Source organism: Cephus cinctus, unplaced genomic scaffold (assembly GCF_000341935.2).
Source record: "Cephus cinctus unplaced genomic scaffold, Ccin1 Ccin1_scaffold0325, whole genome shotgun sequence".
Classification (NCBI taxonomy): domain Eukaryota; kingdom Metazoa; phylum Arthropoda; class Insecta; order Hymenoptera; family Cephidae; genus Cephus; species Cephus cinctus.
Window position 1 is genome coordinate 121,235 of NW_014333024.1, and position 12,857 is coordinate 134,091.

The following is a 12,857-nucleotide window of genomic DNA, read 5'->3' on the forward strand; positions in this document are numbered from 1 at the left end:
AACTGTGCAATTGAATTGGAACTATGCATGTGGATATGCCAGTAACGTGTATAGCGGGTCCATCTATTGGAGCGAGGAGCAGGTATGACGAAGTTGTGTCAAGTAAGGGCATGAAAATTATTTTTATCTAATAAATATTTAATAGATTCATATTAGTATACATGTACTCAAAGATGTACTCAAAAAGTCCTTTCGAACTCATAAGAAACAATTTATTGTAATTCATGAAACAAAGGACTATCATGTTACAAACTTCTCGGGAAAGAAACTTATAAAATTGTTGGTGGTTAAATTGATAAGCAATAAATTATCACGATATATTTTTTATTCAAACATTCATGAATATTTGTACGCGTTAATATTATACAATAGTTTGTAAAGTCTATTTCCGCCTGGAGAATCGCAACCAATTCAACGCTACACTGTTGTACCGACAGATGGCGAGCCAGTTCGGTGTGGTAATGCAAAATTACAATTCGGATCTAATGAAATGTAGGTAAATTTATTGATAAAACTTTCACCATTCTAATACTAAAATACTGTCTACATAATAATACATTAAGCTATAAGCTATTGAATATTCTTGTTATATATTCATAGTATTGCACACGAAATTCTGCCTACAAAACTATTGACTAGTTATAAACGAATGAAAAATAATCGCGGTAATGTTGCAAATACAATTTTCTAATAAAATGTTTCAATAATTCATATTGATTATTCGTTATATGCGAAATAACAAATTTTTAATCACGTACAAATGCGTTATATACAGTTTGTACGTCATAAGTTCTATTTTTATGGTGACTCACATTTTATACCTGTAAACGAAAAGAAACACACTGACTTTCAAGGTATCGACGAGCTAAAGACGACGAGGACGAACCTCCAGGTACAAATCGACAGCGAGGAAGAAGAAAAGAAGACGTTGGAGAAGGAAGTCGAACGTATGACCCATAAGATCAACCAGTTGAGCGAAAGTTTGACTAAAAAGGCAGCAGCTCGCAACGACTACGATAGAACGATTCGAGAGACAGAATCGGCTTATACGAAGGTATTACAAAGAAAATAAAGAGGAAAAAAAAATGAGGAAAAATATAAATATCCAAAGAGATTTAAGATTCCGTCAACAAAGTTAGCTTTTATGTTCAATGGTCTTCTACCAGTTTTATTATATTTTTACCAGACGGATATTTTTCAGTGCCCAATATAAAAAAAAAAAAAACATTAAAACGATAATAGTGCATAGCGAACATTATTCATGGATTTACATAACTCGTACATACAGACGTGTAACCTGTGCCTTGAAATACGTGAATAATATATATATTACTTCACTCAGTTATTAGAGAGTTCTCAACTGCTGCTAAACATGGTAAAAAGAGAAGCGGACTGCTTGGAGCAGGCACTGCACGCGACTGAGTCCAATTTCGAAGAGTCCCCTGCATTCTAGAAGGTCAGATGAAGTATTAAAATAAAAATGAGAGAATAACCTAGTGTTAAAAGATGCGTGCACAACTATGCTTAATTGTGTTAACCTCAAATTTATTAGGTTCAACGTTCTCCGTTGCGACTCTGCCGAGCTAGAAGATTTTCTCTGGCAGACATTTCTGACTTCCTGCTCTATTTGTCACGCTTTGTGCTCATTGGTTCAATATTGAGAGCGTATCAATTTCATGATGCCAATAATTTTGTTGATGACTTTACACACGAGGTTACTTTTGACATCACTAAATGACCCTGAATAGATTAGACATTCTGTTTCTAGTAATTTAAAATTGATAAAATACTGCGTTAAAGACTTTGACTGTATGGATACTACGATGACGTATGCGGGAGCTAAAAAAAAATCAAAACTCTTTTATATCCGTGATTTAACTTTATTCAGACATGCTTTCATGACACTGCTATATGTTTTCCTCAAAGTTATTTATGTTTAAGTCACATTTAAGTCACGTAATCTCTTAGAGATTAATTTTATCTTCTTGGTAAAATCAATATTTATTTGTACCCTTGTAAATTTCGAAAAATTTTTACAAATATTGACATTTCTTTATTATGTTGCTTTTATTGCGTTATTAAATTTAATCTAGACTTAGACCAACTGTCACATTATTTCAATGATTCTTAATGTCCATACCATGTTCCCGAATACACGTAGAATGTTCGATTCTCGAATGGCGCGTAATTTGAAATTCGATTAATTACATATACTAATCGAGTAACATGTGTTAGGCTTTTATTACCGGTTCCTGGGATTTCCTGGAGATCGATGTAAAGCAATCTTAGTATTTTAGTATAGTCAGTCTCAAAATCGTGACGCAAGTAATCGCCTGCTGATTCAATTATATGATCATGAATAAATGCAATATTGTGTACGATCGAAAGTGTAATTTATTCAACGGAATAATTGACATTTGAACCGATTCTCGTCGGAATGAAAAGCTGGTTCCTATATGTATATCGAATCGGTAAGGCATTGTGCGACATGCATCACATCAAAGAGAGAACATGAAATTAATTGAGTCTCTATAGTAGATCGTTCTCATGCTCATTACAGGACCCATCCGGTCACGCAAGTTCTGCACGATACCTTAATTAAACCCATGAGCTATTTAAAGAAAAAAAAAAAAATTAAGTGGACAACCTCTTAACGAACATGCTCTATCATGTAAGCTGACGATATTTATGACAATTATTTTTTTCTGTATGAATTTTAAAAAGCAGACCAAATTTTAAATATTAAAAAAAGAGTATAAAATGCAAAAGAACGAAATATGTAAAAAGTAGTGGTTTAAATACGCAAAAAGTAGTCACAGTCGCTTCCACAGTATAGTTCACATACGAACAACGGATCCGGTAATCCACTATGTATGTGGCGAAAGGGTGCGACACGTTTATCTTCGATTTCTCTGCGTAAATAATCTCTGATTAAATTCTTCCTGAGAAGCATCGGACTACCTGTTAATAATAATTTGGAAACTTCTTTATATACAAACCGAAGCAGTGGCCCAGTACTTGCGGGAAACCGATTAGGTCAAACTCGCCCTCTGCCGGCAGAAACTCTAACAACGTATTAGCAACATAGACGCAGTTGAAACTCGTAATATAAAATACGTATCAGGTACTCGCATGTTCAATGAAATAACGTTCTAGCCAGTTGGTTCTCAGCTACGGTTACGATAGTCAAGTAACCCAAATAAAGTTACGGTAATTTGTCGGTACAATGAACGTACATTAATGGCGAAGTTATATCAAATTTATTGCGGTATATATAGTATACATATACGCACGACAATAACCACAGCATTGGCACGTAATATCATTTAGTATATTGCCAAAGATATATAATGTATTCTTACTGGGCGATGACTGATGTCACCCCATAAGTAGAAAATAATTATTGAGATTCAAGTCAGCTTGATGCAAATGCATATATCTAGAAGTGCATCTGGCACCGTTAGTCAGCTTAGAATATTGAAAAGGCACGTGATCGATGGGTCAGCGATCCATATATCGATAAAATCGTTATTCGATCGAGGAAACGAAAATTATATTCTCGTATTACATTAAAAATTCTTTTTCACCGTCACAGCGAATGCACCGCTAAGAATATTAACTGCAGGGAAACTTCTAAGTACCGGCAAGCTGATCCCGTTAACTGTTCGTAACGAGGCTGCCGGAGAAAATTATAAATCTAAAAATAAGAAAAGAATTTATTCGAAACCTATTTTACATGCTCGCCAGTTCTTGACTTTCTTGACTGATTTTTCTTCGGGATCATTACGAGGATGATAGGTGTTAGTGATAGTATAGATTGATAATGTTGAAAATAGATCATCCTCAATTTTATAACGATTAACGTCGTTATCTGTCAATAATTATTAAAAATAATTTTCTTGTCCACCTGTTCTTATCTAACTTAAAATTTCGCATTACAAACTATCTGGTCACCCTAAGCGTGTTTAATGAACGTTTATAAAATTTTCTCTACACAATTATAATATTCATCATCATTGTCTTTTGTAATCGTCATTTTCATTGCTTGCACCCACGCTACACTCATGTGAATAATAATACACGATATTACTGTTTCTACCTACATGTTGGGACAGTTCGACAACCTACGTTGCAAACCTACGAATTCTTTTTGCCGCTTCACCACCACAATTGGACAGGTTTGACTGTGAGTCATGAACATCATCATCCTTGGTCCCTTTAAAGATTTCGTAATTTATGCCAATTCCTTTTTGGGCCTTGCTCCTTTGTTTTCAGGTTTTCGGCTGACGCTCCTTCTGCGCAAGGGCGAAGTCTCTGGCTGATACGTAGAAATAAAAAGAACGAAGAAGATGGCTCGGAAGAATAAAGAGGAGTTCTCGCAGACAACAATACGAATTAAATTCTCCGCATGTTCCTATACTGCATACGTCAAGGAGGGAGGCCACTTGGTGTTTTACCGATTCCAGCAACGCGACTTTAGTAACAGTCGGGATCCAATGCCGGCAACACGTTGTCCGAGCTGGTCGTAATTGTTGTTCAAAGTCGCGCGGGAATTTCGAACTACTGACAGTAACGGATATCGAGATTTTAATCAATAAATAACGTACTGTACAGTGTATATGAAATTATTACATTTTTTTTTTAAACTCAGGGTAATACCGTAAATGGGGTATAGCAGGTTTTAACAGTGCAGTGAATTTATGTATTTTGGTGCTGAATAATATCAAACGATGTCTAACACCATAGCTAATGGAGCTGAGATTGGAAATAGCAATAATATAGGGAAAACAATAATACCAAATTTGGCACCAGAAAAAGATCGAGTGAGTCGAAATATTTTGGTTGTATGACATTTAACAATAATTTTGGTGTTATTTAAGAAATTTACTCATTTTTAACCTATAATTGAAATTGTGAAATTCTTCATTTATTTAGTAGGACAATCCTGAGAGAATGTCGTGAGTAATACCGGTCGATTGGAATAGACACTATGATGTACCGACTATACCTTTCCGTTATCTTGTATTCAATTTAATTGATCTCGTCTTAATCCTGTTAATCGTTCGGCGCTGATTTGGTTTATTCAACTGTCGCGAAAATCTAGTTTATACGTAGTTAAATCTGACATACCGTACTATAGAATTCTTAAAGATAAAATATCAACTGTTAAAGAAATCAGTGAGCATCTTGTATCATTACCGCGTGGCAGCAGCACTAGAGTAATATTGATCGAGTCTGTAGAAATATTGCTGTCGAGCGGATTAAAGTAAAAGCTCCCAGTAGCTGTTAAATTCCCACCAGGTGTATATGCGTGGATGCAATTCTTGGTGAATTCTTGAATTTCGTTAATCACGAGGCCCAAGAGACTACTACAGAAATTCATTCTGATAGCGTTCCAATCGGCCAGTCGACTGCAGGTTGTAAGTACAGCCTAGTGTAGGTACCGGTTGACCGGATAGTAGAACCTGTTCTAGTACAAGTACAAAACAACCAACGTACGTAAATACAGCGTGTGGTTTATCTAGTCCAAAGTGCATTTGCGTTAAGGAATTTTACAGAAACGCATGAACGAATGGCAGCTTAATTAAACAAGTATTTTTTAATGTCTCATTCTCCTCGCGAGGCGTTGGCAAATTTTTGTAAATCATATATCAGTATTAAGGAGCTTTATATTGAAAAAAGGGTAATTTTCAGAACTTGGTTAAAAATTATTTAAAAAATTAAAATTTTCTAACAAGTAGGTGACATTTTTTATCAGACCCAAGTTTGGTGCACGCAAGTCGAGACTGTCCGGAGAGAGAAAAAAGTCTGATCGACTGGTTATACTTATTGTAGGATGTAGAAAGAGGCGAGCCAGTGAGAGGGGGCAACCCCAATCCGACGCCGGTTTCGACGTCGGCGTCGCCGTCGGCGTCGGCAACAGAGGCGCACCCTGGTGCCCCACATGGCGTCGTTCCGAGTAGACGGAAAGCAGTCGCTCGTCTATTACGACGTCTCGTGCTGGGAATGTTGCTCGTCGCAGTCCTTGCTGCCGTTTCGGCCCTTGTCTGGATCTACATGGGACCGATATTCCTTCTGCAGCTTGTTCTCGTTGCTATCGTCGCGTATTTCGCATCCGGTGGACGTTTCCGATGGTTTTACGTCGTCGTGAAAACCGCGCCGCGAGACGTTCGGTAAGTTTGTTGCTTCAATTTTCTTTAACATTTTGGAATTCCTGAATGAAAGGGACGGTGCTTTTAATAAGATCGCGTGGACAATAGGATTTACGGTATTTTGACAGGTAACAAAGAAACTTACATACAAATATATTATTTGATTATAGTTTCGAGAGGGCAATTTTTTGACAGCTACTTTTAACGTTTAATGCATTCAAGTTTATTGATTGACACTTTCCCGCAATAGTATGACTGGGATTTTTTTGCTATCTGAAAATATTGATATGTGCTTTCAAATCTGATACGTAGCAAAGATTCTTGTATCTCCTCTCTAATCGTCTGACTTAACTTACGGTACTGACTTTCACATTTTTCTTTGATTCACAACAATATCACACTCCGGTGCTATTAGCGTAGCTGCACACTGAAATTAATGCCGTTATCGTACACGTCAAAATTGGCTTTCCGTAATTGGAACTTTCGAATTCTCAATAATTGTCTGACGGGTATAACACTGGTCCGAAAAATTTACATGCATTCCACCAAGCTTACACATTCCTAGTACCAACTTGAATCTCACATCCAATAATTGACATTTCCAGAAGACCAATCGTATTAAATCTTTCATAATTAATCGAACGACACTTTATTAAAAAATTATAACAAAATAATAGTAAAGTATATAAAGTTTTAAGAAATTCAAAAATTCATCGACACCTGCTGGTGACGTTTTTAATTCATGCGCGACGTATGCACTACTGAAAGTCATTGTCTTTGGATGGATGATCGCCTTTCGATGACTGCGCATGATTTTTAAATATTGCTAAATATCGTAACCTCGTGCGTATTAAAAAATGGCATTAAGGCACGCTTAAGATCTATTGATAAAATTCATTATTAAATTTTATCAATATCAATTTTATGAAAAATGCGAACTTTTGGTATCTTTCAAAATTATCATTTCTGTTATTAGTTATTTTTGTTTTTTTTTTTTGCCTAAAGAAATTCGTATTACGTAGAATTTCGAATATACGCATATAAGAGGTATATAGATGTACACGTAGGTAAAAGGTTGCTGTACCACTTCTCTCCCACTTCCATCTCCTCCTCACTTTTTTTTTTCATTGGCCTTCTCTTTCATCTGTACCTTCTCGGCAGCTTCTCTTACGACCTCAGGAATACGTAACGGAACACTTCTTGGCGGTCTTGAAATTTTCTGCCGCGAAGCAACAAGTTATTCTCGGTTTACTTAGCCATCTCGCATTTCCACACGCGCGATGTGCATGTTCGACGAGTGACTAATACGAATTTTCTTAATAAGGATTAATTAAGGAATCATTGAATTTTTCGATTCGGTGTATTTATCGATAATTTTGTTGTTCTCATTTCAGAGCGCTTTCACGATACGCCAAAGTCCTGTGGGCGATACGAAATTATCAAAAAAAAAATCGGAGCATCGCCGACCTCTTCCAGCTAAATGTCCAACGGCATCCGAATAAAGTCTGTCTCATCTTCCAAGATCAGGAATGGACATTCCAGCAAGTAATATTCCATCGACTGTAATTAGAACGAATATAATTTTTAATGAGAAGCAGGTGACATTACCGTTGGAAGCGGCTGTTCAATGCCATGTATCTTTATGACTTCGAAACACGTGGTTAATGATTTTATTAAAATATTTACCAATGACATTCAGAGATTCGTATTCAGTCGTATTCATTGATCTGTCGATGCTATTGAAAAGCTGTACGATTAATTCAAGTGGTGTTTTATCTAATAACGTCAGAAAATAAGAATCAATACTTGTTTTTGTATTCGTATTTGCATTTATACAGACTGGTGTTTTCTTCTGTCTTCCATTAGTAATCATTAGCATTGTCGTGGGATCAAAAAAAAATTAATGAAAGTTGACGGATGTGCTGCAGTTGATTCTGCCGGAGTTTGTCTTATGTTTCATTAACCGCTTATTCCGTACTATAAGATTGTGCCTTCAATGCATACGTATTAGCAGGAATTAAATGATGATGCGTAAGATGATACGGCTGAACCAATGTATGCAAATACATTGCCCCACTATTTATCTGTACTCAATCATCTTTCGTTTCGTTTTTCTATTGACTTCATTGATGTTCGCTGCTCATGACAAAGTCTCATCGAAATATTTACGAAGACTACCAACTTGCTCATAACCTAGAAACCATTGTAACACGTTTTTCACATATGCCGATGTTGCACGAATTTATGGTATACCACAGATCTTTAATTTGATATGTATTTTCAATTTTCAGGTGGACGATTTCAGTAACAAAGTAGCAAATGTCTTCAAGAGCCATGGTTACCGCAAAGGTGACGTAGTGGGATTATTTTTGGAAAATCGTCCAGAGTTCGTGGCGATTTGGTTGGGTTTGAGTAAACTTGGCGTTATCATACCATTAATTAATACGAATCTCGTTAAGAGCTCTTTGCTACACGGTATTAATATTTCAAAATGCCAAGCGGTGATATACGGTACTGACTTGGCAGAAGGTAAATCTCCCCAACATTCAAACAATGAATCGTATTAAATGTATCATGCCCTTACCGAAAATAGTTTCAATTAATCATTCGCATTCTAGCTATAAAAGACATCGCATCGACCCTCGACGCAAAGATCACACTGTACAGATTTAGTGACAAGCCAGGAGAGTCGTCGAATGGCTTAAAGGAAAAAGACTTGACAGCGCTCCTAGCGGATGCTCCTACAACTTTACCGGTAGTACAAGAAAAGGGCGAATACATGGATAAGCTCTTATACGTTTTTACCAGCGGTACAACTGGACTTCCTAAAGCAGCTGTCATCACAAATTCCAGGTGAGTCCAACCGTTATGACATAAATTGGATGACCTCGTAATATATAACACGGGTTATATATTACATAAAAATTAATTTAACGCTTAACGCATTTTATCTACCTTTTCTTGGACATTTTTTTAAATACCAAATTGACGCCTACTACGTAGGTACGATTGAAACATGCTGTTCTCTTTCTCTGTCTCTCACACATCCACTGTCGTGTCTACGCAATTATTGTTATTATCGCTTGCGCAATTACCCTGTGGCTCTTGCATCCATCGCAATCAGTGAGTTTGTAGACACATGCATACAATGTCCCATAAGGCAAAAAGCACTCAAGAGAAAAGGAAAGGTAAAAATAATAATAAGGCAGGAAAGATCATCAGCGGCACGTTTAACTTTCATCTTCCTTTTTTCTCCACATTTTTTTTTGTTTTTGTAAAGGCATCGGATCCTACGTTTTCGTTTCAGATTTATGTTCATCGCCAGCGGCATCCACTACCTAGGAGCATTTAAAGAGTCTGACAGATATTACACGCCACTACCCTTGTACCATACTGCGGGCGGTATCATGACCATAGGTCAAACTTTGATACACGGCTCGACGACAGTTATTAGGAAAAAATTTTCAGCCAGCTCATACTTCAATGATTGCACGAAGTACAAGTGCACGGTGAGATGCAGTGTCATCCATAGTGGGGAGAAAGGGGTTAATTATTATACAAGTCAATTTTAACGACGCGTTTTAATAATGCAGTCTGTTAAAAAAACGACCTGTTTTAAAATTGACTTCGATCTTTTCTCTTTACACGTGACTAACAATATAAGACAAATCGCTGTTTTTATTAATGACCCTTGGTGATGGTGGAGGGGGGGGGGGATTTGATCGAGGGGGAAGGGATGGATAATTTTCATTCCAACGTATACAATTGGATAAGGAATATTTACCGTTGAGCTTGGGGAACACTTGTTATCAGCAGTGTTGTTATTAGTAGAGTTAAAAAAAGCTAAAGAAAAGATTACATGATGATTGAATGTTTGCTTAATTATTAGTGCATGCTTTGATGAATGATGCACCATTGGTTCTATGTTCTGTTTGTGACGTTCACGTTTTTATTGATTATCTTTATTTGTTTTTATTTCTCTTTTTTTTAATCTGCTCTCAGGTGGGCCAGTATATTGGAGAGATGTGTCGTTATATCTTGGCCTCTCCTCCGAAATCGGATGACAAGAATCATACAGTTAGGCTCATGTTTGGCAATGGACTCAGGCCTCAAATTTGGACTGAATTTGTGAAACGGTTTAACATACCGAAGATTGTCGAATTTTATGGTGCTACCGAAGGAAATGCAAATATTGGTAAGAGTTATTGGACTAAGTATGATTGATTGGAGTAATTTCATGGTTTACTATTGTTATTAAAGTTTTCAATTTTTTTTTTCAGTTAATGTAGACAGTACTGTTGGCGCCATTGGTTTCATATCCAGAATAATACCTTCGGTTTATCCAATTTCTATAATAAAAGTAAATGACCAAGGTGAACCCATAAGAAATGCCCAAGGACTTTGTCAAGTATGCGAACCAAGTAAGTTTTCAGGAATATGTTGATAAGCTTATTACATATTTTATCAACGTACTTGAGTAAAAGAATGAAATTCTCAGTGTATAAATAACGTTTCAGACGAACCCGGTGTCTTCATAGGAAAAATAATTCCTAACAATCCAAGCAGGGCGTTTCTGGGTTACGTTGATCAAAAAGCATCCGAAAGTAAAGTGGTTCATGACGTCTTCACAAAAGGCGACTCAGCATTTATATCTGGTACAATATATTTCAAAAAAATAAATACTACAAAACTGTATAAGATAAATAGAATTTTAAACTGTTGTTTTAACAAAATTTCCAGGCGATATCCTTATGGCTGATGAACTTGGCTACCTGTACTTCAAGGATCGCACAGGCGATACCTTTAGATGGAAGGGAGAAAATGTTTCGACATCAGAAATAGAAGGAATCCTTAGCAATTTAGTGAATTATCGTGACTGCATAGTTTATGGTGTCGAGGTAAAATGATATCAATGTATTTTTCCCTTGTAATTGCACGAAAAAGAAAATCCGAAACTATAATCAATATTTATTGTTAGATTCGAGGTGCCGAAGGCAGAGCTGGTATGGCCGCTATTTACGATCCTGACGGAACGTTGGATATGGATAAATTGTCATCCGATGTACGCGAACACTTGCCAAGCTATGCCAGACCACTGTTCGTAAGAATTTTAAGAACGATCGAGGTCACTGGTACATTCAAGTTAAAAAAGAAGGAGCTCCAGGAAGAGGGTTTCGATGTTCGAAAACTCGAAGACAAGATTTATTATATGGATCCCAAGTCGGGCTACCAGCTATTGACTTCAGAAATATTTGATAATATTCAAGAAGGAAAGTTACGTCTTTAACGAGTAGCTTAGACCTATGATGGTCGATTTGCAATCTGCGACGCGGATGAATGTCTTACTGGCGTCAAAAGTATTCGAATTGTTATGGGAATCCGTTGAATTGTTGATGACGACGAGGGGAATGAGTTCGCAGGCATAATTATTTTCATAGCGTTGTTATTTGTTTTGTTTTATTGAGGTAATCGTGTTTTCCTTGTTTTTTTGTTCTATAGTTTATTATATTGTACATGGGTATTGGACCTACGATTTCCTACAGCTACATATTTATATTAGAGATGAATTCAGACCACCTCTCGAACTTCCTAGAAAACATGTACGAATTCTCTTTAAGCGATTTCGAATTCGTGGCTGCTTCGAACCGTTAATTAATTATGCTGCATTCCACGGTGTATGTGTTTATTGCCAATTAGGACGTAGTAGATGTATTGTTATACTTGTTACTTTTTTTTTAGAATAAAACTTTAATATTTTCTACGGGCCGTTATTAAAATTCAATTTTATCTTACTAACGTGTGCCTGAAAGAAAGAGAGTCTAGAAGAAAGTTTTATTAAGACTAATCATTTTTATGGTAATGTTTTATATATGTATTGTATGCTGTGCATATATATGGTATTTTCGTTCAAACCCACATCACGTCTTTGTTACGTCACCGAACGGATGCCACTGACTGGCATGTACAGGTCTATTCAAAACAAATAGACCAATTTAGATTGATCACTTATTACGAAGCTACGTTAATTAAATATTACTTGATACCATATCTTTCACATCTATATCTTTGGAAAGGTTAAAGATAAAAATATAATTCATAGCAGAGTCTATCTTTCTCTTACACATTTAAGTAGCTATAAATGTTTATATATAGATTTTTGCAAAGTACTAATAAAAATTAAAAGACTGCGAATTGGACACTCCTGACAAATATTGTCTATCTTGGACGACTGTATGACAGGTGTCAGATTTAAATGAAATGTCTAAACTGAATGAACCTGTATATAAAAACGAAGTATAAAATCCCGCTAGAACGTGAAGAGTAAGAAACGTAGCCGGAAGTTAAAAAGGAAAACGAATGATTACAAGTTTGATGATTAAGCCAACAAAGGTGCTAGACGTAGCGTCGCCTGAAGAAAACGATTCGCCAATAAATAAATAGTATTTTCACAGGTGTATCCCGTGCCAGGCATCGCCATTTATTGATTCTCACAGGCTTAAAGTAGTAACTTATGCGGTAGAAAACTGCGAAATTCTCAGGAACACATATCGCGCTTTGACCCAACAAACAATTACATATCAGCAAGATAAACAATTTTTACTCAAGCATGTAACCCGAAGTTATCAAAAAAATGGTAATAGATGCAAAACAAGTCAATAATCAAATAACACATGTGGCAAAATAAAAGCACATAAAAGATCAACA

At 36.2% G+C, this 12,857-nt stretch overlaps 2 protein-coding genes across 7 annotated transcripts; both read left to right on the forward strand.

Moving 5' to 3' along the window:
- Positions 1-144: 144 nt before the first annotated feature.
- Positions 145-4,261, forward strand: LOC107266537 (Sjoegren syndrome nuclear autoantigen 1 homolog). Of its 2 annotated transcripts, none has more exons than XM_025083794.1 (4): positions 145-492; positions 855-1,054; positions 1,343-1,456; positions 4,116-4,261. In XM_025083794.1, the coding sequence occupies exons 1-3, from the start codon at positions 438-440 to the stop codon at positions 1,451-1,453; spliced, it is 366 nt and encodes a 121-aa protein (XP_024939562.1). In that variant the 5' UTR covers positions 145-437; the 3' UTR covers positions 1,454-1,456; positions 4,116-4,261. The 2 variants fall into 2 exon arrangements, with proteins under 2 accessions (XP_024939562.1, XP_015592633.1); XM_015737147.2 differs by lacking the exon at positions 4,116-4,261 and adding an exon at positions 1,553-2,634 and having other exon boundaries at positions 149-492.
- Positions 4,262-4,468: 207 nt separating this feature from the next.
- On the forward strand, positions 4,469-12,254 carry LOC107266533 (long-chain fatty acid transport protein 4). Of its 5 annotated transcripts, none has more exons than XM_015737137.2 (11): positions 4,469-4,823; positions 5,836-6,173; positions 7,547-7,697; positions 8,444-8,681; positions 8,771-9,005; positions 9,460-9,661; positions 10,155-10,347; positions 10,433-10,573; positions 10,670-10,807; positions 10,893-11,050; positions 11,131-12,254. In XM_015737137.2, the coding sequence occupies exons 1-11, from the start codon at positions 4,731-4,733 to the stop codon at positions 11,437-11,439; spliced, it is 2,196 nt and encodes a 731-aa protein (XP_015592623.1). In that variant the 5' UTR covers positions 4,469-4,730; the 3' UTR covers positions 11,440-12,254. The 5 variants fall into 5 exon arrangements, with proteins under 5 accessions (XP_015592623.1, XP_024939556.1, XP_024939558.1 ...); XM_025083787.1 differs by lacking the exon at positions 4,469-4,823 and adding an exon at positions 5,279-5,420; XM_025083788.1 differs by lacking the exon at positions 5,836-6,173 and having other exon boundaries at positions 4,471-4,823; positions 7,547-7,714.
- The last annotated feature ends 603 nt before the right edge of the window (positions 12,255-12,857 follow it).